This window comes from Eumetopias jubatus, unplaced genomic scaffold, assembly GCF_037043125.1.
Source record: "Eumetopias jubatus isolate StellerSeaLion01/CBP00866 unplaced genomic scaffold, mEumJub1_p1.0 scaffold_10, whole genome shotgun sequence".
NCBI lineage: Eukaryota > Metazoa > Chordata > Mammalia > Carnivora > Otariidae > Eumetopias > Eumetopias jubatus.
This window is the reverse complement of record NW_028274816.1, coordinates 20,966,999-20,992,236: the sequence shown is the minus strand read 5'-3', so window position 1 is coordinate 20,992,236 and position 25,238 is coordinate 20,966,999. Positions and strand designations below refer to the sequence as shown.

General features: G+C 53.0%; 1 protein-coding gene across 26 annotated transcripts in view; it reads left to right on the top strand.

Annotated features, from left to right (window-relative positions):
- TK2 (thymidine kinase 2) overlaps positions 1-25,238 on the top strand; it is a 97,178-nt gene that overhangs the window by 64,066 nt on the left and 7,874 nt on the right. For 12 of the 26 annotated variants that reach the window (XR_015769122.1, XR_015769121.1, XR_015769127.1 and 9 more), the window contains exons 4-8: positions 2,174-2,227; positions 3,236-3,325; positions 5,242-5,315; positions 13,490-13,578; positions 14,121-14,200. Coding sequence is in view for 13 of the 26 variants with exons in the window: in XM_088027407.1 (XP_087883533.1) it covers positions 2,174-2,227; positions 3,236-3,325; positions 3,603-3,740; positions 5,242-5,315; positions 13,490-13,578; positions 14,121-14,200; positions 16,351-16,431; positions 17,592-17,690 (705 nt within the window). In the remaining 13 variants the exon portion in view is untranslated. Of the gene's footprint in view, positions 1-2,173; positions 3,001-3,235; positions 3,326-3,602; positions 3,741-5,241; positions 5,316-13,489; positions 13,579-14,120; positions 14,201-16,350; positions 16,432-16,801; positions 16,916-17,591; positions 24,919-25,238 lie in introns of those variants that run through there. The other 14 variants (XM_028091894.2, XM_088027406.1, XM_028091931.2 and 11 more) reach the window with 5 other exon arrangements.

The window sequence follows — 25,238 nt, the reverse complement described above, 5'->3', positions numbered from 1 at the left end:
CTGAACTGTTTGTGCAAACAATATGGTTTATTCTGGACGCCTGCTTGCTTTCTGGGAGTCTGGAATTTTTATATGTGCCGGCCAGAGACTGCCTATGTGGCTGAACTCTGACAAAAACCCTGAACTGCTGGGCTCAGGCCAGCTTCCCCGGTAGACTCCACCTCACGTGTTGTCACAGCTTGCTGCTGGGGGAGTTCAGTGCTTCCGGTGTGACTCCCCTGGAAGAGGCCCCTTGGAACCTTGTGCCTGGTCTCCCCGTAGACTTTGCTCTGTGCACCCCTTTTTTTTGCCGATTTTGTTTTGTATCCTCTCCCTGTAACAAATCTTAGCTGTGAATATCATTCTAGGCTGTGTCCTGTGCGTCCTTATGGTGAGTCATCACACCTGGGGAGGCAGGGGTCTTAGGGACTCCTGATATATCTGTCCTGAGTGGTGGCACTCTATATGGCTCTTTAGGCCATATAGAGTGCCACCAAATCACAAGAACAAGAGTCAGCACCTAGTGAGGGTAATACTGTATGCCAGGCACTATGTTGAGGCTTCATTCTATTGTCTAATTGATTTTGGCCTTATGAGAGTCGTCTCTGTGAGGTAGGTACAATTATTACCTTGGTTGCAGAGCAGGAAATGGGCTTAGTGAGGTAAATGAATGGCCAGGGTCCGGCTGCTGGTGTAGGGTGGAGCCAGCCCCAGCCCTAGGGGACCACACCCTTGTTTGGTTTTTCTGTAATACGGAGAGCTTTGTTGGCTTTCAGAAGACCTCACTTAGCTTTTGGATCTCAGCTCAGTGCTCTTTGACCTCCCCAGCTAGGTTACCCTTCTTGGTGTAGATTCTTCTGGTCCCTCTGTAACCTTGTTTTATTCTACTTCTTGGGGCTTAAAAATATGTGATTTCTGTGATGATCTGATTAAGGTCTGCTTCTCCCAATAAGTTTTTTTTTTCCCAGATTTCTTTATTTTAGAGAGGTTTGGAGAGAGCGTGTGTGGGCACATGAGTAGGGGGAGGGGCAGAGGGAGAGAGAGAGAGCGGGCGCGTGTGCTTGCGTGCATCTTGAGTAGACTCCCTGCTGAGCACGCAGCTCCATGTGGGGCTCAATTCCAGGATCCTGGGATCATGACCTGAGCCGAAACCGAGTTGGACGCTCAACTGATTGAGCCACCCAGGCGCCCCAAGTTTAAAGTTCCATAAAAGCAGGGACCGAGGTGGTTTGGCTCTTGCTGAGCATGGTGGCTGGCACAGTGAGTTCTCATTAAGTGTTGCCTGATCGTGCCTTAGCTGGGCGCAGGTGAAGGCTGCCTGTGCCCAGCCTCTGGTGGCCTGGGCGGGGCAACACATACTACTTGGGACAGGAATAGAGTGCTTAAGACCCAGAAAGAAAGGGCATTTGGGAGGGGCAGGGAATGACTCACAGAGGAATGGATATTTGAGCTGGAGTTTGAAGGATGTGTAGGAGTTTTCCATGCCATGGAAGTTGATGTGAAATGAGGTGACATGAACATACTGGGCAGAAGGAACAGTATGAGCAAAGGCACAGAGGTGTGGAAGGTTGGGGGAGGTTACTTTTCATGGGTCCCACGCATTTCCTTCCTTTGGTCTTCTGTGACCTATAGACCCTGCTTACGTGCACTTTCAGGTCCCCAGATGGATCCAGGTACTCTCAAAATCTTGGCCCCAAGAGCCCCATTTAAATCCTTTCCAGCACATACCTGTACCCCAGGGAGGCTCTGGCACAGTTTAGGAAGTGAACTAATGCATCGTAACTCTTAGCTGTCAGCATGCCCAATGCAGAGACCAGGGGGAGCCAATTGCTGGGGTCATGGGAGAGCCCCCAAGCGGGGAAGCTGGCTGGAAGTGCCTCAGGTAGCTTCCTTCTTGCCTTTTCTGCCCCCATCTGCCCAGCCCCACATGGGGACAGTCAGGGCTGAGATGGCACACACGGAGGAGAGATGGGGAGAACTGCCTTGCCCTCAGGGAGCTCCTGAGGCAGCCGGAAATGTGGCATGTGTGCAGACTTGCATGCAGGGACGGACACCGTTCTGAGGTCACTTTGGGAAAGCCTGTGAGAAAGCCGTGTCTGGGTGGAGTTGTGGCTTCGCAGAGAGGGTTGTCTTTCGGTCCACCCTGGGGACCGGCATCCTGAGGGTAGACCTCTGATGTTTTCTTCTCTTGCAGGTGTTACAGGAGCCAGTGCCCAAGTGGAGAAATGTCCGCGGTCATAATCCTCTGGTGGGTGTGTTGTCTCCTGCATGCACAGCCAGCTTCTGCCTAAGCGTGGGGAATGGTGGTGCTGGTGCCAGAGCCCGCCTCCTCCCTGCACAGGCCTTTTCCTGGCTCTTCCCTGGGCTGGAGGAGAAGAGGGAAGGAGACACATGGAAAACGGCAGCATATTCAGGTTCTGAGGCCAAGGGTCTCTGAGGCGAGCGCTGGAATTTCATTTGTTAGCACCAAGAGAAAAAAACAAAAGCAAAAATGTGGAAAAGAGCAGAATTTAAGATTATTAGCAAGAGGAATATGGAACATGGACTGTTTTATATGTACCGGCAAGAGAAAATGATGGGCATGGGGCTGCTCTTTTGGATAAGATATCTGGGGAAGGCATTTCTGCTCAGGTGACATTGGAGCACAGAGTTAAACATAGGGAGGGAGTGAGCAGTGGAGAGAACAGAGCAAGAGTGTTCTCTTAGAAGGCACAGCAAATGAAAGGCCCTGAGGTGGGGTCATGCTTGGGTGTTTGGGGGAACACTCAGGAGGCTCCTGTGGTTGGAAGCACACTGAGTCAGAGGAAGGATGGTAGGAGACAAGAGAAGATGCAAGTGATTTCCTAGGGCCCTGTGGGCCCTGGTAAGGGCTTTGGATTTCACTCTGGATGCAACGGGAAGCCACTGGAAGGTTGTGAGTAGAGGAGCAACAAGAGCTGATTGAGGTTTCTCAGGCGCACGTTGACTGCTGGGTGGAAGAGTGACTGCAGGGGGCTCCCCAAACACTTGTTAAGTGACCAAGTGAGTGTTCCCTGGGGACTTTACATAGGCTCCTGTCACAGCTGTTACTTCGTTGTCCTGTCACTGCCCTAGTGCCTGTCCACTCTGTCCTCCGGGCCCCGTGACCATTTTGGGTTCATTCCTGGCCCCACCGCAGCCCCAGATGGGTTTCACAAGAACCTGTCAGTGACTGAGGAGACCAGAGTCCTACAGCTAGAGCTCTTTGAGGTAAAATGCTGCGTTCTCCCTTGTGCAGGGTCTGATGTACCGCGATGCCTGTCGGTGGGGCCTCACACTGCAGACGTACGTGCAGCTCACCATGCTGGACCACCACACTCGTCCTCAGGTATGTTTCAGATGCTCAGCTTCAGCCTTCTGAAAGTGTTGTTCACGTGGGGGCTATATGATTGCCAGGAAGGGAAACCTCACAAGGAAGCTGCTTGGGACCTTGAGCCCTGTTCAGCCTTCTCTCTGTCTGGGGCCAAGGTTTCCTGTTCCTGCAGCTCTCCCAGGTCCAGCCTCCAGCGCCCCCACCCAGCAACCTCAGCTAGCCACAGAGTTGCTAGGCAGGCCACGAGTCTTCACGACCTGACTACTTCTGGGCTCAACGTTACTTACCTCAGTTCTTCTCCGAGTGTGCCTGGACCTGGAGCAGCAGGGAACTTGTTAGAAATGCACATTTTCGGGCCCCATCCCGGACCTGCCAAAACAGAAATTCTGGAGATGAGGCCCAGCAGTCTGTGTTTTATCACTCTCTCCAGGTGATTTTAAGGCATGCTTTGTTTGTTTGCATGTTTGAGAACCACTGATCTAACCGTCACAATATCTGGTTCTTGGTTCAAATTCTTGTGAGAAAGAATTGGCCTGGCTCGGCTTGGGTCCTGTGCATAGCCCTGGGCCAGTCAGGTGTTGAGACAGATCACAGGGCACAAACATGCTGCTTAGACCCCTTCCATCAGGCCTCTGAACAAGGGCAGAGTCTCTTAGAAAACAGGCTGGCTAAGAAGAGCCTGATGGGCCTGATTGTGGTTCACAATTGAAAGCACAACCTGAAAGGCCAGCTTTGGATGCTCTCCATAAAGGAGATGGGCGATCCCTACAGCCATTGATGTAGCCACAGCCGCTCCACTGGATGGTTCGATCCAGGGCTGGGCGGTTGTGCCGATAGCTATCATTCTACAAATCTGCATCTTTTAAAAATGGAAAGATAGGAGCAGAACCATATGCATTTCTGTCTCCCCAAGTATCTGTCTAAGTGATACAGGTCAGAGCATCTGAGGTTGGCACTTTCCCCCTTTGCCCATCCTGCTTCCCCTGAGCAGGCACTGGATTGCAAATCTAAGTTGTATCTAATAGATCTGAATATGAGGGGACATACATATGTTTCTCTGTTTAGAGAAATCGACCATGAAGGACGCAGAGACAGAAAGAGAGATGGACAGACAAGAAAAGAGGAGCAGAAGGAGAGATGGATGAGTGGAGGGCTAGCAACAGATGGGCAGCAGAGAGTCCTAAGTAAGGAGAGGATGGAAAAAATGGAAAGGAAGATGGACGGACAGTTAAACGCAAGGAGAGAGTCAGGAAATTCCTGGGTTATGGCTTCAAAGGGGCCCGTGATTTGCCGGTCCAGGTGCCATGGTTGCTGTGGGCCAGGCTGAGAGAGAGCAGGGTGTGCCCAGTTGGGCAGAGTCCTTCCCAGTTTCCAAAGGGCTGCAGTGGTCCCCAGCCAGCCCTGTGAGGAGGCACCAAGGTCTCACATCTTTGCGGCGTTCCAGAGAACCAGGCCTTCAGTCGCTGAGGGCAGAGTTCCCAAATGTCAACCTCACCCCAGCCCTCTCGGGGCTCTGTCTCCGGCATACAGGTCCCTGTGCTTAAGCAAGTGCACACTGTTTAGCTCCATAATTACCACACTTTTCACTTGACAACACTCTGCTGGACAGCACTTGGCAGTTTTTCTAGCCCTTCCCCAAATCGATAATCCAGGTGAGTCTCACCTCTCCTCTGAAAGAGGCTGCTGCTGACTAGCGGCAGCCCCTGCATTGCTGCACTGGCCACTGAGCTTCGGGGTGTGGGGAGGGTCCCGGACCGAGGGCGGAGCACAGCTGAGCCCCATGTCAGACCCCCACCATTGCTCTGGTGACTGCCTCCCTCTCCCACAGCTTTTCTGCTCTTTTGTTTGGTATAGACCGCAGGCAGGGGGAGCCACAGACGTCCTTCAAGCCTTCCTGTCCCGAGTCAGTGAATCACTTTGTTTTCTTTTAGACATCACCTGTGCGGTTGATGGAGCGGTCGATTCACAGCGCAAGATATATTTTTGTAGAAAACCTATATAGAAGGTACTGTGGTTTGCACACTTGCTAATTTATGAAACCATTCATTTTGTAGAAATGAAATTGGAACTTGTTTATTCATGTGACGGGTGTTGAGTACCTACTGTGTTGTATCTGTTAGCCCCTGGCCACAGTAACACTCTGTAACAACCAGCCACAGACCCTCAGCGGCAGATAGTTTTACCGCAGCGACTGCTCAGGTGTCAAGGGTGGTCGGCCAGGTGGCTCTGCTGACCTCGATGGCCGGGCTTCGTGGTATGTCTGGGGGTTGGCTGGTCCAGGATGGCTCCAGCAGGGCTGACTGGGGTGGCTCATCTCTCTCTTCTTGCCTCTCCTCCTCCTATGGGACCAGCAGGCTAGCCTGGACACTTCTCATGGTGATGACGGAGAGCAGAGGCACCAGCAGGAACGCACGAGTGCTGTTCAGGCCTCAGCTTCCCATTTGCTAACATCCCATTGGCCGAAGCAGGCCCCACGAGGCGACCCCAGGTTGAGAGGTTGAGGGGGCCCCTGTGGCTCACGTGGCAAAGTGGGAGGATGTGGTGAAGACCCAGAGACACAGAGCATTCAGTCTAGAACATCTTGCGCAGTGTTTGTTATAATTTCACTCCAGACTGTCTTCTGCCTTCATGCGCGTGGACTCTGTCATGTAGGCACAGTTAGGGGACTTCTGGTAGTGCACCGTGCTGAGGCCTCAGAGGCTTGGGACCCTCCCGCTTTCTGTGCTCAGTGGACTGCTGATTTTAAGGGTCTTGGGGAGATGGGCTACAGGCTGCGGTCTGAAGCGTGGGCTCCTTCCACGCCCCTCCCTCCTCGGTAGCCGTGTGCCTGGTCACCCTCTCCTTGCCAGCCCCCATATTACTGCTGCTTCCCGCCTTGAGCTCCCTCATCGAGAGGTCCTGATGTCAGGTTTATCCTGACGTCCGCCTGCCACTCTCCACATGCCGGCTCCCTGCTCGCTCTCATCTGTAACTGTCCTCAGTGTCACCTCTCCCAGGCCTCCCAGCCACCCTGTCTGATGGGTCGGACCTCTTTGTCAGTTTTAATTACTTCTTCCTGTTGCCTTTCTTCATAGTATTTAAGACAACTTTAAAGTAAGTTGAACCCAATGAAATTATTAACATTTGACCAATTTTGACCTACAAGAATGGCAGTTACACGTGGTTCAACTTAGCCTATTTTTATTTGTTCAACTGTCTACTGTGTGTCGTCCCCTCCTGCTCCCCAGCTGGGCCAGAAACTCCTTGATGACAGGAGGACCGGCCACGTCAGGTGTACTTGCCTAGCATGGACCCAGCCCGGGGCCAGCACCTGGGCCGTATCGTTAGCTGTTGTTTGGCGATGGGACTTGGGGCTGCTCTTTGGTCTCCAGCTGGACATGTTCCCCAGGCTCTGGCCCCAGCTGCTTCATGCCCCTTCCTTCGAGGGAGCCACTAAAAAGGCTGCTTCCTTTGGTCCTGAGCTGCCATGGATCATGCCCATTGCTTTGTGGTCCCAAAATGAGAGCCTCTGCTTGCATCCATTCTGAGCATTAGACTAATGCCATGGGGTGAGGAGCAGCCAGGGCAAGTCCTGACTGTAGCTTTGTCCTCCAACCTTCCAGCAGTAGTGGGCCTGATGCTAGAGCCCTGTCCTCCCCACCCCCACCCGCCCCATCTGGGATTTCAGTGGGACCGAGGTGTCCACCTCAGGTGTACCCAGCCCTTTGCTCTCCTTTGCTCCTTTGCTCATCAGTGCCTCCGCCAGAGGGAGGGACAGGCGGAGGAGGGAAGAGAAAGAACAAACGAGCCCCACCGGTGTTTGTTTATTGCTCTGATGAAAGTATCGAAGCCTGACGCGTGGACCCCGGGCGGCAGGGTGGGACTTCCTGTGTCCTTCGCCTAGCGAGGCTGGCTGTCTTGTAGTTGCCGTCAGCTTGGCTGGTTCTGTGTGGCAGCCAGTGGCTCCTTTTGAAGAGGGTAACCTGGAATGGAATGACCAGAGGCTCAGAGGAGAGAGTGAGGTGCTGAGTTCGGGGAACCTGAGTCCCCTTCTGGCTCTGGAATTTGCTGTCTTTGTGAGCACGGCCAAGTTCTTAAAGCTCCCCAAACCCTTCTCATCTCTAAGTCCTGTCGTCCATCTCTGGAGAGCCTGTGGAACAATCACCTAGTTTAGGTTTTGTGCCCCTTATGCAGGTCCTTGCCTACCCTGCTCTTCACGAAATTTGCCAGTTAACCCCCCCCACCCCCCACCCCCGTTCCCTACCTGCTGGCTGCCCAACACCTGGCAGATTTCCCCAGGAGCCATCAGTCTCTGTTTTCCCAGGAGGCAGTTTTAGCTTATGTCTGTGGCCTTTGGGTACTCATGCTCGTAGCCCTTCATTCCAGCGCCTCTGATGGCTGGTTCTGATTTCCTGATCTCTGTGGCTGTGGTTGAGGTCGTAGGTCCAAGAAAACATGGCCCTTGCCCAAAACATGGCTGTCTTGTGGGTAGTGTAGGAAAAAAACTATAGCTTTTAATTTTTTTGAGCCTTTTTCCTGCCCTGTTCTTCCTTATGCCTGATGTTTATTGTTTATTGTGCTCCACACACCCTTTCACTGAAGTCCTCCAGGGGCCGAGGACCACCCGCACAGGAGGCCGCTTCTGCACGGCCCTCCGAGCCCGGGCAGCTGAAGAGGCCTAGCTAGCAAACCGGAAGTGGCTTTGAAGTCTTCTCTTTTGTCTTAGAAATTCACGTGGACTTTGCATTCTGTTCTATAATGTGTTCTTCTGTTTGTGTCTGTAACAAACCCCGTGCTTAGGTGTGGCTTAGAGTACCCCCTTCCTCGGCCGCGTGTCCCAGAGTTCCCAGATTTGGGAGGCGGAGAGAACTCACGGTGGCAGGGGCTCTGAGAAGAACCTTCCCCGCGCAGGTGATTCACTTGTGGCCTGGACCAGGTTATCTGTGCTCCGTGGCAATGTGAGCATTCACTCAAGCGGTTGAGGGGCAGGCCGGGAGCCGCAGTTACTGTCTGGTTCTTCACACTTCTCCCCTTCCAGCCCTCGAGGCATCCCTGCCGCGTAGGTACTGCTGCCCCTTTTGGCAGAGCAGGCGCAGGGATGGGGCCCGAAGGCCAGTGCTCCTTCCTGACCCGGCAGGCGGCTGAGCAGGGGGAGCTGCCCTGTGGCCTGCTGGGTGGGGCAGCAGGAATGAGGGAGTGGTGAGAGACCTCTGGGTTTCTCACCTTCAGGCCAGAGGCTTCAGACTGGAGGCCCCAAGGCGCCGACTTGGGTGAGCCAGGCCTCTGTCTCTTTACCCCCAGGCCTTATGGTGGGCTTCTCCCACAGATCACCGTACATCTTGTTAATAACACACATGAGCTGCTTTGCGGAGTCCAGGGCGGGGCCTGAGAACCTGCATTTCTATCTGAAGAACCCTGGGCGGCCACCATCCTGCTGGTTGGGGAGCACACTTGGAGGAGTAAGGCCTCAGAAGAAGCCAGCCGCCAGCCGCAAAGAGCTCTCCGCCCTAATGCCGGGCCCTTTCCCCTGAGAGTTTTGTTCCTGTGGCCTCCCTGGGGTCAGGAGAGCAAGAGCCCAGTCCTGTGGGCTTTTCTGAGGGCAGGCGGCCCATCCTGGTGAAAGTTCTGCAATGCGGGGCTTCCTGTTTCTTGCGCTGCCTGCTGTTTGTTCATTTCTCATTTGTTGCTTCAGGTTTTAGGTTTTGTTGTGTTTTCTTTGTTTGAAGGGTCTCCAGGTTTACTCCCGGGCCAGGAGAGGTGCGGCCATAGGCCAGAGGTTTTCTGCATGGAGACACAGTAGCATGTTTGCAGCCAGAGCTAAGGAAGTGACAGGGTGCGGGGTAGCATGGAAGGCGGGCTACCCTTGCCGGCAGTCTCCTTACAAGGCCAGCTTTCCTCGATGCAGTGGGTCAGCCACCACGAAGTGTTACTGACAGAGTAGGTGTTTTGAGACGTTTCTGCTGCCCCCCAAATACAGATGACCGTCATGTTGAGCCTAAACCAAAGGTATGCTAGAACTGAGCTTGGCTGGATCTTTGGCCCATACCTAAAATAGGATGTTCTGGTTCCCACCTGTGGGGAGGTCAGCTGGGCGCTGGGAACCCCAGGATGGCAAGTGTGGCCTGTCAGCTCCTGTCCCCCCCACCCTCAGGTGCTCAAGGACAAGGCTTCCTACCGTGCCCCGATGGGGAGAGCCCTTTCCCAGGGCAGGGGGCAAGTTGCTGCTGCCCTTCTGTGTTGGGGTTGGTCCTTTCCTCTTTCTCAAAAGCCGTTGAGAAACATTTCATCCTTGGCCTGGAATCTGGGGTGAGGGGCCCTGGTGGAAGGTCACGGCAGGCCACATGGTGGCGTTGTGCATCCCCTGAAGCAAAATTTCTCAAAGGCGTCCTTGCCTTTTGGGTCTCCTAGGGAGAGACCTGCCTCTTCTGGACACCCCCACTGCAGCAAGTTTGGGGCGGACAGAATGTAAGTGCAATTATGCTGGCCAGGGGTGTGAGAGCAGCATGGTAATTGCTGAAAGGGAAGATTCCAGTTACATCATCCCCTTAACGACGGGAACTTGTGAGGCATGGGCACTGCGCTGGAAGGAAAAGCTGAAGGAGGCGAGAATGCCTTGCAGGCAATTATGTGGCCCAAGCCCCGGGGGCTGAATAATTGAATGCAAAGGTTTTACAAGATTGCTGGTTGCCTTTTTCTAAGAACAGAAGTATGAGAATTGAGTGGGACCCAGCTGGGAAATGACAGCTGACTCACCTGGGGCTGGTGGACATTGATTAAGACCCTGCGTTTGGAACAATAGGCAGGGCCGCCTACCTCCCTAACTGGCCTGGGGGCTTGGATTCCTCCCCTGCCCCGGTCTAGACCGGGGCCTCGGGCCTGGGTCGTGACCTTGAGAGCTGTGCCTTTCCTGGGCGGATGCCAAAGAGGCACTGGAGCGTCCAGAGCAGCCCCCTCCACGCACGGACCAGGGAGGGCGAATGACGTCATGGAGATCATATGGATTTGGGGGCCACGGAGAGCCAGGCTTAAATTCCGGCTCAGACTGAGTTGGGCTTCACTGCTCTGGGCCTCAGTTTTCCTCATCTGTAAATCGGGACTAAAAGTGACCTCGCAAAGGTCTTGTGAAAACAAAAGAAAATAACGTTAACAGGCGGACTGGCATTGGAGTGTGCGGTTTCCATTCTGACCTGTGCTGTGCAAACTGGGGACTCCGTGGGCCTCAGGGAGAAGGTGACAGCAAACCGTGCCAAGCAAAACAGCCAGCAGGATTCGTGTGGACCCAGGACCTCGGTTTTGCCACCCTGGGGCAGGGGGAGGCACCGTGAAACCCCCTCAGTGCGCCCAGTCCGCTGGTGGTGAGTCACGTGGCTAGGTTTTCTGTAGAAAGGCGCTGCTCCCAACAGTGGCTTGGCAGTGGTGCCGGGCACCCTGTTCCTTAGGCAGTGTCCAGGACTTGTGACACCGCCGCCCTGGGCAGCTTTCACAGGGCAACGACCCTGTGTTGCTTGTCTGTTCTGTCTGTGTGGTAGTGGAGAAGGGGGGGGTGGGGGCTGAGGAGCAGCTTCCATTTTGGAAATCCCCATTCCCTCCCAGTCACTTTTGTTCTGGAGAACAAACCTTTATTTCCCAGAGAAGGAAAGCATGTAAAGAGAGAATGGTTTGGTTTCTTGAAATCAGATACTCTCAGCTGCAACTAACCAAAACCCAACTCAGAGTAGCCTGAACAACAAGATTGTTACTGGCTGTCTTAATGGCAGGCTTCAGCGTTGATTTCATTCTGTGGCTCTGGCCCTGTTTTCCTACTCTGTGTCTTGTTTGTGTCCTCAATATGATTCCCTCATGGTGACAAAATGGCTGTGGCAGAACCAGCCTTCTCACCTGCTGGCCAGAGGGTAGGTGTTTTGCCAGTGGCTTTCCTCTAAGTATGAGGAAGCATGGTTTCCATCAACCCTTGCAAACCCCTGCAAACCTCCTTCATGTCTCACTGGTACAGGCCGGGCCCCTGTGGCCAGATCGGCTCAGCTTCGTGAGAAGAGAGTATTTCCCTTCGACCAACTGGGCCTCCCCTGAAGCTTGGCTTGAGGTCGGGTTTCCCTGAAACACTCAGGTCTGTGGATGGACCCTGAATAAATAACGGACTACTCTCAGGAGATAAGAGGAAAGAACTAGGGGCTGGGCAGCCACCTGTCCTCATGCCATACCAGCCCGTGGTCCTAAAGTCCTTACCTTTAGTTCCTGGATTTCACTGGCTCTGGTCCCCTCTGCAGGGTTGTGCACCTTCCTCCCACTGCCCTCCCCCACTGTTTCGGGGCGCCCTCACATGTTAGTCTGCTCTGGTCTGCTCTTGTCTCCTGGCTGAGGTCCGATGCCTGAAGACCTCTAAGGTGCCCACAGCTGGCCTTCTGCCCCTGCTGTTCTGTCTCGGGTACCATATGTTTTCCTGCTACTCAGCCCGAGCACAGCCCGTCTCCCCTGAGGGCGCCATGGGGGGTCTCAAGGATGAGGGGCAGGTGTCCCTCTTCAGTCTATGCCATGCCCTGTCATTTGGGCCCCAGGCAGGGCTGCTTGTGGCCTTAGTATCCCCAAGATACGCCCCTCCAGCTGTCTGAGCTTCTTGCCTCCCTCCATGCCCATCCCTGCACTGCTCCTCCCTGCCAGGTGGAAGTCCGTTCACGGCACCCAGCAGGGGGCCGGCTCCAGACCACCCCCCGTTGTTCATCGGCAGTCAGAACCGCCCCCTCCCCCGCCCCCCCCCCCACCATGCACCCTGGGCCCAGGCACGGCCCCTGTCCTCGTAGCCAGTCCTGCCAAACCCTGTTCTGAGTGGATCCAAGATGGTATCCAAGGTGGGTAGGGTGTTAAAAGGGAGAATTCCCCTCCTGGACCTTGGAGGATCACCCAACCTTTGACAGGTGTGTGTCCCCTGGTTGCCGGTCCTCTGGCTCTTTTATGTGGGTTTCCTTTTGGAGCGGGGGAAACGCACAGGAGCCAGGGAGAGACGCCAGGCCTCTTGCACTCTTGGTCTCTTGTCTTGATTTTTTCCTTCCTTTTTCTTTTTTAAAAGATTTTATTTATTTATTTGTCAGAGAGAGACACAGCGAGAGAGGGAACACAAGCAGGGGGAGTGGGAGAGGAAGAAGCAGGCTTCCTGCGGAGCAGGGAGCCCGATGTGGGGCTCGATCCCAGGACCGTGGGATCATGACCTGAGCCGAAGGCAGATGCTGAACGACTGAGCCACCCAGGTGCCCTCTTCCTTCCTTTTTCAGTTAACATTTTAAATATGTAGTTATTTCCTCTCCTCTGATTTTGGAAAATACAAGGTAGAAAGAAAACATTAAAGTCTCCTAGAGTCCCAAAAAATCTTAAAAAAAAAGAAAGAGGGCGCCTGGGTGGCTCAGATGGTTGAGTGTCTGCCTTCGGCTCAGGTCATGGTCCCAGGGTCCTGGGATCGATCCCCGTATCGGGCTCCCTGCTCCGCGGGGAGCCTGCTTCTCCCTCTCCCTCCTACTGTTCCCCCAGCTTGTGTTCTCTTGCTCTCTCTGTCAAATAAATAAATAAATAATCTAAAAAAAAAAAAAGTCTCCTATACTCCCACAGCTCAGAGAAAAGCACTGGATGCATTTTGTTGTCTTTCTTTCCAGTCTTTTTTCGAAATGTGTGAATGATTTCTCCAGGAAATACAGTTGGGTCATACTACACACAATTTTATACCTGCTGTTCTCATTGAACACTCGATTGTGAGCATTTTCCACGTCATTAAATGTTATTTTACGACACCATCGTTCAGTTCCTGCATGGGGTGCTGTTATATTGGTGTGCCAAGATTTCATTTTTCATTATTTTTGGTGGTGCTTGCAGTGGGCATCCATGATTATTTGCACAAAATAGATTTCTAGAGGTGAAATTGGTTTGCTGCTCCACCTTCCAACCTGAGCATTGTCCCTGTTCTCTGGGGTCAGGCCTCAAAGCCCCTTTCTCTGCTTGGAGTTCAAGTCCCAGATGAGCTCTCCCATTGGGCACTTCCACGACAGTTGCTGCATTAGACTGGAAACTGTGCCCCCGGCAGCAGAGGGTCAGAGGTGTTGGGGGCCCAGTATCCCATGGATCATGCCATGCCCTGGTGCCCCGGGCTGCGCCCTTTACACAGAAGCCATCCACAGATCCTTTTGATGCATAAAACCCTAACACCTCTCATTATAGCGGGAAGATGCCTGAAGTGGACTATGTGATTCTGTCGGAATGGTTTGACTGGATTGTGAGGAACATCGACGTGTCCGTTGATTTGATAGGTGAGAGACCCCTCCTGACCAGCCCCCGGGGTCCCAGGGAGCATGTGCTTGGCAGGACTGCCAGCTGGCAGGGGCAGCGGGCAGGCCCCAACCATTAGTGATTCTTTGCCCACGTTAGTTCAGCCTTCTCTCCAAGGGCAGACAGGATCTGGGGGCTTCTGGTCCCTCCTCAAGCTGCTCTCCCCTGGGTCCATTGTGATTCGATGGGTTTTTTTTTAGTGTGTAAGGGAGGGAGGAGGCCAGAACCCGTGTGAAGCTTTGTGCACATGTGGAACTTCGTTCAGCCTCACAGCAACCCCGTGGGGCTGGTGACGTGGAAAGAAAATGAAAGTGGGCATGAGGGTCAAGATGCCTGAAGGCCACACAGCTGGGCAGTGGTCAGGCTGGGGGCTGGCTGTGGTCTCTGTCTCCTGCTCAGAGTGGTTGGCAGATGTTTCTCTCCACGCCTTGTGCACAGGCCTGCCTTCCCCCTCTCCCTGGCCTCCACTTCTAAGCCACAAACAGAGTCATTAGAGCCACATACTATTTTTTTTAAATCTCAGTGTATCTCCGGACCACCCCTGAGACCTGTTACCAGAGATTGCGGCTGAGATGCAGGGAAGAGGAGACGGTCATTCCCTTGGTAAGAGCCCCCTTGAAGCCGCTTAATGCCCGGGAAACTACTTCCATCCCTGAGATCATTGTGCTGTCGCAGACAGGGAAATGGGAACTGAGCATACTGCAGGGTAAGCTCGGACTTCCTCTGTGGCCGGAGAGGCTGTGTGAAGCTCCTGAGGCCCGGGTCGCTGTGGTTGGCGCCCTCTGGGCCCAAAGGCATCCCCTCTCCCGCTGCCTGCCAGGCGCCCCCCAGGGCGTGTCCTAGCCACCTCCTGAGGACTGCTTGCCTTTGTGCCCAGCTCTGGAGCCTCGCCAGAACACTCCCTCCCGTTGGCAGCTCCATCCCCCGTGCTGAGTGCCGTGCTGGGCTCTGAGGCTGTCCTCTCTGGTACTTGCCCAGTGCCTCGCCCTTCCGGGTGCTGGCTCAGGGCCACGGGACCTCTCGTCAGGACGGTTGTGATTGTTGGACTGCCCCCCTCATCCTGGCCCCACGTGCCCTCCCGTACCTGGCCTCCACGGGGCTGCTGCGCGGGGATGTTTCCAGCACAGAGCCCCACTCATGCAGTTTCCCAGCCACTAACCCTTCGGTGGCTTGCTGCCGTCTCGAGTAAAGTCCCCACTAGCACATGCCACCTCGAATCCTGCTGGATCCGTGTTACCTCCCTCCACCCCCTGCCTCTCATGCTCTGGCCACAGAGACTAGTCGTGGCTACACACACACTCACACTCACCCTGCACTTACACAAATGTGCTTTTATGCAGTGGCTTCTTTTGCCTTCCAAGTTCAGCTTAGATGTCACCTTCTCCAGGAAGCCTTCCTTGACCTTCCTGCCATTGTGCTCCCCTAACCTCTGGGCTTACGATGGTCACAACCCTAAGGACAAGCATACCGAAACTGTTTGTTTATATGTTTTGTTCCCCATCCCTCATCACATTGTGAGCTTTTTAAGATTAGGTCTTATTCCCTGCACCCCCAGCGTGTTTCCCAGGGCTTGGCACCGAGGAGTTGCTCAGTTAATACTGACCTGAATGCCCCATGTGAATGCCACTGGGACAGAGGCTGGGCAGGCATTTCCTGGGATGGGTCTCAGCTCAGGATGGGCTGGTCTAGGGGCCCTGGAAGACCCGCCCAGCTCCCGAGGCCCACCCAGCCTTGTTTTCCCCAGGTACCAGTAAGGTTGATGCCAGCCATGAAGGCGTAGGCCTCCTTCTGGGTAGCTCCTTTGAAATCCGGAGACAGGAGTGATTGGAGGAAGGGCACAGTGGAGCGGGGCTGGGTTAGGCTGTGGTGGGGCAGGGCCGCTCTGTGCAGTGACCCAGATGTTCTGAAGAAATGACAAGTCTGGAGTACCTCCAAGCCATTATTAGCCGGGCCTTTATCTTAGTGTTTCTGACAAGGCCTATAGGACACGTCTGTTGTTGCCAAGGGATAACTCGATGGTGGATGAAAAGGTGGCATTGCGGTTTCCCTGGGAGCTTCTGGGCTGGCAGTAAATTGCTGCTTGGGAAGGTGGCTATGGGTGGTCAGAGCACCGTGGCCTCCGCGTGAGAAAGTGTCTGTCCAGTCCTGCCTGGTCCGGAGGCGCTGATGGCTTAGGGGCATGTCCGGGCCTCTCTTCCCCTGGCTTCCACCTTGTGAGGCTTTCTGAAGTTGGTCTTCATGGTCTAGAGGGCTTACAGGTCACAAGTTGTCAGGTGGGGTGGAAGCAGCGGGAGTGGGTCTCCTAGGCCAGTGAGGGTCACAGGCCTCTTGGGAAGGACAGAGTGGGGGTGTCAGAGGCTGCCCAGGGCTGGGAAGCAGCTGTGGACCCCAGCATGAAGGAACTGGTGGCCCTGCTGATAGAGAAGTGGGCGTCAGTGTGAGAAGTCTGGTGGGAGAGTGTGTGCAGGGCACCGTCGGAGCAGGGCAGCGCTGGGGGGAGGGAGTAGGTCTGGGAGGGTCTCCTCTAACTGTCGCCATGGCCCGGCTGGCTGGTGGGGGGCGAGTGGCTGCATTTATGACTGTCCGTCTGAGCCAGGTTGGCAGTTGCAGACCCCTATGTCCAAGCCACTCCCCGTGGTCATGGACGTTCACACCCCCTGCCCGAGGTCCTTGCTGGAGAGGTTTGCTCCCCTGCCTGCTCCCGAAGGCCTGGGTACATGTGTATGTCTGTGTGTGTGTGTGTTTCCTGGCAGGACTACCTGAATGCTATTCACCACCTCTATGAGGAGTGGCTCATCCATGGGGGCCTTTTCCCTGTGGCAGCCCCTGTTCTGGTAAGTCCCTCTGGCAGGGCTGGAGACTTTTCTGGAAGGAGGAGTGACCCGGGGAATGTCAGCCACTCTGCAGTCTGGGGAGGGGCCAGGTCCTTCAGAGCTGGAGGATCGAGAAGAAGGAAGCAGGGAGGGTAGAAGGGGCCCTTTCTCTCTCCTGGTCCCCATTCTGGACTGAGTCTCCCGGTCCGTTGGACAGACCCGAGAGAAGGGGACCTGTCCCCATGTCATTACACCGGTGGCCACAGTAGCATCTCACTTACCCAGCATCATTAGTGATGGAGCGTTCCAGATGGCTGAAGCCTCTAGACGCGGGTTTTGGCTTTAGCCCCTTGGGATGGGGGTCTCTCTGATGCAACCATCCCTTCTCTAGTGGATGGAAGCCATGGAGCCTCGTTGCCCCTCTCCTCGGTGACCCAGGGCATCTGAAGGAACACCAGTTGCTGTCCTGGGCTGTTACCCAGTGGCGCCCTTAGGAGGTGCTGAGGTGTGTAGGACAGTTTGCCCCAGACCACTAATGTCTTTGAGTTCGTACGTTGGCTTCGTGTAGCAGCTTCTCCTGCCGACACTTGCCACTTGTAACTGCGTGCCGTTTCCGCCCCACCTTTCCCTGCTTCCCTGTCCCCTCCTTTCCTGCTTTGCTGCTGCTCAATTTCTTCAGGCAGGCAGATGGGTCCCGAGACGGCTGGCGATGTGCGCCCAGTGTGGGATCTGAGGGAGGGCCATGCACAAACTTCTGTGCGTGGCCTAAGGGACATCTGTGTGGGCTGCTCAGAAAATTCTACTCATCATGGTGCTTCCAGGCCATGAGGTTGCTGGAAAGTGAGATATTACTGTACTGGAATTTTAAGGAAGTAACATCTGTTTCCCCCCCCCACCATTACTGGATAATATAAAATGATGGGGAAAAAACTCATTCACGGGCTGGCTGCAGGGACAACCATAGTGGATTCTTAAGTGGAAACGTAGCTGAGAATGTGAATTGACCTAGAACCTGGTGCTGTTCTGCTCTAACCCTCCTTTTTATCTGCCTGTGACCTTGGACTTCTCTGCCACTCCTTGCCTTCTCCTGTGTGCCTCCGTCTCTCTCCCTCTTCATGTGTGAAGGGGAGGATGGTGTTGAGGTCACGCGCAGTCCTGTGACCCGTGTGTTTAATTTCCAGGTGATTGAGGCTGACCACGACGTGCAGAAAATGTTAAAACTCTTTGAACAAAACCGGGACCGAATATTAACTCCAGAGAATCAGAAACATGGTTCATAGGATGGGGAAGATCATGCCAGAAAAATGCTGCCAAGTTAGCTATTAGGAGCAATTTGGACATATCCACTCTCAAGAGGGCTTGATATCTGGCCACATTTGTTTTCCTGATGGTCTTCTCCTCTTTGCCAGTGTCTTCATCCTGGGTCTCTGGCCCTTGAGGGTAAATGACAAATGGGACCAATGGGTTTGTCATGCCCTTTGGTGTTTGCAGCCTTGCATTCCCCAGCACCTCTCCTGCTGGTTTCCCTGCTGCTGGGTCCCTGTGATTAAGGGAAGAGCCGCCTGAAGTAATGCTGGGCTTAGGGTCTCTAACCCTTCTGACCACCCAGGAGGGTGAGGTAGTGGCCTCACATCCCAGGGAAGAAGTCGAAGCTCAGAGAGGCTGAGAGACTCCCCCAGGGTCACACAGCCAGGGACAGTGGCATTGGCACAGTTCAGACATTCTCAGCCTCCTCCTGAGAGCCTGCCTTCCCTTGATAGAGATCTCCTGTGTGTATGGGGAGAGTCGGCAGTGCACGGAGTCAGTGCCATCATTTTCTCATTATCTGAGCACTTCGCGAGGACAGTCGATGCTCTTAGACTTTCACAAAATTGGGTCGTGTTTGGCTTGAGCCCAGTGTTCAGTGGTTTCCCAGCAGGAGGCTGCTGTGGCATTGACCACCTCGGCATCTGCACTTCCATGTCCTTAGGAGAATCCTGTGCAGGCTTCTGACTGGTGCTCGGTCTCCTTGGTGATGAAGGCCTTGCCGGAGCTGCTGTCACTTCTCCGTCTTGGTGCCTGGGTGGTTTGCCCAGGGCCAGGCTGGGGAAGGGGCCCGCTAGCCCTGGCTTCTGAGGCCTCCGTACTCTGTACTGGCCTTATGTGAAGAGCTTTGCCCTTGGAATTACTGAGAGTTTGGGGCCCCGGGGAGAGACACAAGTGGCCATAAGTCTTTCTGAAATGTTTTTCCATCCAAGGAGACCCTTGGACCATACAGCATGAAATCATCTTTATTGGTTCGGAAAATATCCTAGCTTCCTTCAGCTGCAACAATGCATCAGAGCCACCGCTGTCTCTTGAATCAAGTGGGAAGTGAGAGAAAGAAGGAACATTCTTTTAAGGGGGGCAGTCTGGACTGAAAGATCAGGGCTTGCAAGCAAAGGCTCTTGGAGCCCTGGTGCTCCGATATTTTGGAGGTGGGTGGAGAGAGCTTCAAGAAGACTGGTTGTAAACATGGCGAAGGGCCAGTTGTGACTTTGGGGGAACAGGCCTCAGCCTCTCCTGAGCAGCGGTTGGCATCGACGAGGGTTGGAAGGCCTTGTCCCGGCCTCTGCCTGAGTGTGGTACCTGTGCGTGCGGCTCTCTGACTCGACGTGGGTGACCGGAGCCCTGGTGGTCCTGGCCCAGAGGGAGGCAAGCACTATGACTCCTGGACCAGTTCTTGGGCTCCGTGGGCAGGTTGAGGGGCAGCAGCCCAGCGGGGACGTGTCTCTCGGCCCGAAGGTCAGGGACTGACCAGAAGTTGGGGGGAGGTGAGGGCCTGTGCTGCCCGGTGTCTTGACGAGCCAGGGCAGTCTTTGGGAATTTGTAAGTGAACAGTCCAGGATTTTCCCCCACAGCTCAATTTGAGCATCTGTTTTGGGGGAAATGTGATTTTTTTTTTTGGGGGGGGGAATATGACTAAAGAAAGTAAAGTCTTGCCCTGTGGTCGCCAATAAATCCTTCACCTAAAACCTGATGTTAATCTTGGCTTGCTACCTAGGCCAGTGATTTTAGCCCCCCGCAACAGCATCCTTTTGCCAGTAGGATAATGTGTTTTCATTTTTTTAAACTCCATCTTTCCTAACATGGGATGTATGGGTCCAGGAGAGCTCACCATCCTCTTGCTCTGGCATGGGGAGCGGATGCCGTGTGTCTGCAGCAGCCAGGGCAGGGGGCCGAGATCTCGCAGGCCAGCTGTGTCCCACGAGACGGCTGGTGCCTGGCTTGCACGGACGCGGGTTGCTCTCCCTGTGCGGCAGGCAGGGCTGGTGGCACCGGGGGGCGCGGAGCAGCTCTAAAAGCCAGGGTACAAAGAGGGCAGATGGCACATGGTAGGCATGGGGCCTAGTTTTAGAGCAGAGGGGAGGCACGCCGCGGGGGCTCTCAGGAATGGCTGGGAAGAGCATGGCGGGGCTGGCGTCTCCAAATTGCCAACAGAGCAAGCCAGGGCAGTGACATCCCAGCTTGGCTGGTGTCGCCCCATTCTTACCCTGAGGTGGGGTTCCGTAGGGCATAATGGGAGTAAGTCGCAGAGCGGCCCCAGCTGCTTTGACTCTTGGTAATTAAAAATTTTTTTGGAATAGCACATATGTTTTGGTCAGCATTTTTAGTGAAATAATTCTAATTTACACGTCACCTTTTTAATTTTATATGCAAAAGACATGATTAGAATCATTCAGAAATATTTCATGTACCTGGTGATTAAAAAAAAATGAGATAGAAGTGTATTTCTGTGTCACATCAAAGTGCGGAAGTGGGTGATTCAGGGCTGGTGTGGTGGCCCCAAGGCCATCAGGGTCCTGGGCTCTTGCTGGCTTTCTGTTCCCAGTTCAACTTCCTGGTTCGTGGCTTCCTTCCTCTGGGGACTTCCCTGTCCAAGATGGTACCAGAGCTCCTCCTCCGGCTACTGCTGGCATCAGGACATACTGTCCGCCGCTCACACGTTAATTCTAATGTGGATGATGACCTTTACAAGGCACAACTGAGATAAGCTGGAAGGTTCTAGCAAGATTTTGCCAGAGGCCTTGGAGGTGGGGCAAAGGCAGGAGGGAAGTCGGGACTCACGGGCTGGACCATGGGTCCAGCGTCAGGGCCGTGGTGCCCTCTGGCCCCACCTGTCCCTCCCTTCTGCCCTCACGTCACATCTCCCTCACCGCCTGGTGCTACAGTGTCCTCGGTGTCCGAGGCTCAACCTGCCTCCTGTGTTGGGTGGAGCTGGGTGAGGGCACAGACCGCTGGGCTGACGCACTCCCACAGCATGGCTCTCAGGAGGCCCTCCTAACTGTGGACCCTGGGAAATGATGTCACCTTTCCGTTTCTCTTCCTACCCGCTTTCATTTCCACCTGAGCGCTTTACCTGGATACGAAGTCCCGTCCCGCCCCCTTCCCCTCCCTGCCTGTTGAATACCTCAGTCAGAGACCCTTCCAGGGCCTCCCACAGACTCCCACCCCAGACCTGGGGAAGGATTGAAGCATTTACAACCTTGAGAGCAGGTAGATGTTTCCAGAACCTGCCTGCCCCTAGGTGCTGTTCAATCTATGCCATCTTGTTTTCTTAGAGCCCTGGGGCCGGATGAGGGCGCTCATTTCAAATGCTCCCCTAGCTGTGGAATGAGTAACATTCATCCCCGTGGCCTCTCCAGCCCGAAGAATTACAGTTATTAAAGTAATTGACGAGCTCCTGGAAACGTCAGCCCTCCCTGTTGAAAATCTAATAACAATAATACCCTGCCTGGTGCCTCTGGGCTTTGGCAGTGGATTACTCACCCAGGGCCCCAGGGTCACTGGCACGGGGCTTTCTTTTCCTCATAACCTCAACCCCGCAGCTCCCCTAAGGCCGAGTGAACTCTGTGTTCCTCTACTTTATGTAAGATAGTGAGCTTGCCAAAGGCTGTCATTAAACATAACCCAAGAGAGAGCCAGTCTGGTGGAGTCCAGAGTGGGTATCCGCATTTACTGCCGTCTTCCTAAATTTCTGCATTTCTTGGCTTTCTCTTCTTCAAGGCTGGGGTCTGTGGAACACAGGTGTTCTGGGAGATAATATTAGGTGTTCTGAGAAAGAAGGGTTCCGTAGCCCAGGAAGTTTGGGAAGCGCCACCTGGGTACTTTCTCTGAGACACACAAGGTACATTAGTTAAACTCAAGCAGTCCAGTGATAAAAATACCTTTTCAACTTTATTTAATCCAGGGACTCTCAAACTCATTGACAGTAGAACCCCGCTTTGGGAATAGCCATTAACAGTCTCCAAGCAAGCTCATGTTCCTCGGAACACACATTGAGAATAGCACTGTTTTAGGGGACCTGCACCTGTGGCTGACTCTCAGCTTTTGTGCCCTTTGGGAGTCTCTAGCTCCTGGTTCTCCACCTTCAGTGCATCTGAATTCCCTGGAGGGCATGTTAAAACATGGATTACGAGACCCACCCCCAGAGTTTCCAATTGAGCAGGTGTGGGGTGTGCCCGAGAATCTGTTCTCTGACAGCGTTCCAGGTGACGACGAGTCTGTAGTTCAGGGACCACCCTTTGAGAGCCACCTCTCTTGATTGACACTTTCTAGAATTGGCCATCCCTGAGTCCCAAGAAAACTTGGCCCCTTGTTGGTTGTTGAACGTCTTGTGAGTGTTGGATGTCCTGTCTGTCAAATGAGAGAATTGCTCACTTCTCATGACATGGAAGGGGTCTGGACCAGGGCCCGGTATGTGGCAAGTGTCCCTGGAAATGTTCGTTCATCCGATGTGGCCCAGGAAACGGGGCTGTAAAGCAGGTACTTGGCTGAGTAATGGCAGCAGCTGCAGGGACTGGCACTTTCCATTGGAGTGGCGTGGATGCGTGCTCTTACCAGCTAGTCAGGGGGCCACCTGGACTGATCTGTTCAGTAGGTACAGATCACAGGTGGCCCCCTGACTAGCTGGGGGCCTCTTTGAGGCTGACCTTCGGGACTGTACCTCTGAAAAGTGCATCATGGCCCTTCTGGAATAACAGAGCATGGGGCAGGCAATTGGCCTTTCTTTTCTTTTTAAAAATGTTCCTGCTTCTCATGGGGACTCTGGATCTATAGCTGGCATCCTGTGGCATGAGAGAGGGGCCTGGAGAGACACAGCTGCTTCTCAGGCCATGGGAACAGACACCACTACTTGTTCCAACAAGGCCCTGGATTCCTTACACAATAAACTGATGTCTTCTTGGAGATCTCCTTTTCAGTGGGCTCAGGTGACCTCTCACTCGTCCTTTCCCTAATGCACAGAGCAGATTTATTTGTAGCCAGAGATGGGTAGATGTGGGTAGCTCCAGGCTCATCTTAGGAAATGCCCAGAAAAAATGGGCAATGGCCAGTTGTTAAGTTTTAAGTGACTCTTACCTTTGGGATCCACTTGGCTTTGTGGGTGGGACTTGGGCTTTGGGGTCAGAATATAGGCTGGGCTCCCATTTCCCTGGTTTTTGGGTGCAAGACCCTGGGCAGGTCACCTCACTTCTCTGGTCCTGTTTCTTCCTCCCCTGGACACCGGGCTTCTGTTTTCTCCCTCACGAGGAGAGAGGCTGCACAGACTATGAAGGGGTAAGTTAAATGAGGGATGGACACAGAGGGTCTGGAGCAGCACCTGGCTACTCCCGGTCCTTCAAACCCCTTCCAGCTCTCTGTAGTTGGCCGGAGAAGAGACCAGACTTTCTTGCACCTTCCTGGAGGGGGAAGCTGTTAGTGGGCTGCTCCAGGCCAGGGTGGTAGAGATGCTGCATTTTCATTTTTAAGACCTGCTTCTTCATCAGTGCTATGGGGGAGCTAGTAGTTCAGCACCTTCGCCAGCCATTTGCTTAGCCCAGAGTCCTCAGGCCATCTGTAAGCAGGCCTCTCTTCTCTCCCTGTCTTTCGACAGCACTTCGCATGCATCAACTCTGTGCCAGGCCCCATGCTGGGTGACGGGTGCACACTGGTGAACAGGACAGACACAGCCCCTCCACTCACGAAACATGTAGTTTAGCTCCTCCTAGCTGCCCCCGTCCTGAAATACCCCTGAGAAAATGCACACTGAGGCCGGAGGGCACCAGCAGCCCCTCAGCATTCCCTTCTGCTGGGGTAAAGAATTAACACCATAATATATCCCAAAGAATCAGTGATAAAACTAACACAAACAATAACATTTTAGTGACCTAGCAGGATACAAAATTAGCATATGCAAACAGTAAACAGCTGTCATAATGGTAGTGAAAATCCCATTTACAGTGGTAACAAAGAAGGTTAAGTACTTTGGAATAAATTTAACAAGATACATACAAAAACATAGAAGAAAAAATGCTAAAAACTCTCCTCAAAGACAGCAAATAAGACTTGAACAAATGTAAAGACATCCCATTCTTGGATAGGAGGACTCAACGTAAAGATGTCAGTTCTGCCTAAGTTAAATTACAAATTTAATACAATCTCAGTAGAAATACCACAGTCTATTTTATGGAACTCTACACGTTATCCTAAAGTTCATATAGAAAAGTGAACATTCAGGAATAACCAGGAAACCACTGAAAAAGAAAAACGATGTTGGAGGACCAGCCTTACCAGACATTCAAACATACTCTAAAACCTCTAGTATCAAAATAGTGTGGTACTGCTGTGTGAATAGACAGAGCAGTGGAGTGAATAGCCCAGAAATAGACCTAATTAAGCACACGTGGAAATTTAGTACATGAACAAGGTGTCATCACCAATCACTGGGGTAAAGATGGACTTTTTAACAAAGGGTGCCGAAGTGACCCTTTGGGGAAAGATAAAGAGATCCATATCTCACACCATACCCAAGAATAAACTCCAAGTAGTTAGGGATCTAAATGTAAAAATTGGAACCAGGCAAGTACCTTGATTTAGGGAAAACTTCCTAAGTATGATTCAAAATCCAGGGGCAACTAAAGGTTAATCAATTTGACTAAATAAAAATTTTAAAAAATTGTGTGATAAAACCCATCATGAACAAAGTCAAAAGACCAGAAACCGGGAGAAAATGCAACTTATGTAACAGACAGAGAGTGAATATTCCTAACTACCCATGAAGAAGTCTTTAAAAATGAAGGACAAAGGACCAAAAATCAAATAGAAAAATGAGAAAAAGATGTGAAAGACAATTTACAAAAAAGATCTAAAAATGGTCTGTAAACGTGAAAAACACTCAAATTCACTCAGAAATGCAAATGCTATGGTCTGAATATTTGCCCCCACCCCCAAATGCACTTGTTGAAAACATAATGCCCAAGGCGATGGTATTTAGGAGGACCTTCAGGAGGGGGATTAGGCCATGAGGGTAGAGCCCTCATGAATGAACTCAGTGCTGTTATAGAAGGGACCCCACAGAGCTCCCATGCCTCTTCTATGTGAAGACACAGCAAGAAGTCAGCAGTCTGCAAACTGGCCAAGAGCCTTTGCCAGAACCCGGCCATACTGGCACCACATTGGACTTCCAGCCTCCAGAACTGTGAAAAATAAATTTCAGTTGTGTTTAAGTCACCAGTGTGTGGTATTTTGTTATAAAAGCCCAAATGGACTAAGCAAATTAAAAGAACAGTGACATACCATTTCTCACCTACCAGACTGGCAAACCAAACCAAACCAAAACAACAAACACATTCTGTTGGTGAGGCTGTGGGGGAGAAAAGTACTCACATACATTACTGGTGGGAGTATACATTTGTACAACCCTTCTGGAGAGAAGTTTGGCAACAGCTAACAAACTACATCTGCACTTATATCACGAACCACCAATCCCACTTCTGGGATGTAATACATACTTCCTACAGTAGGAAAATATCTATGCCCCAGGTTATTTA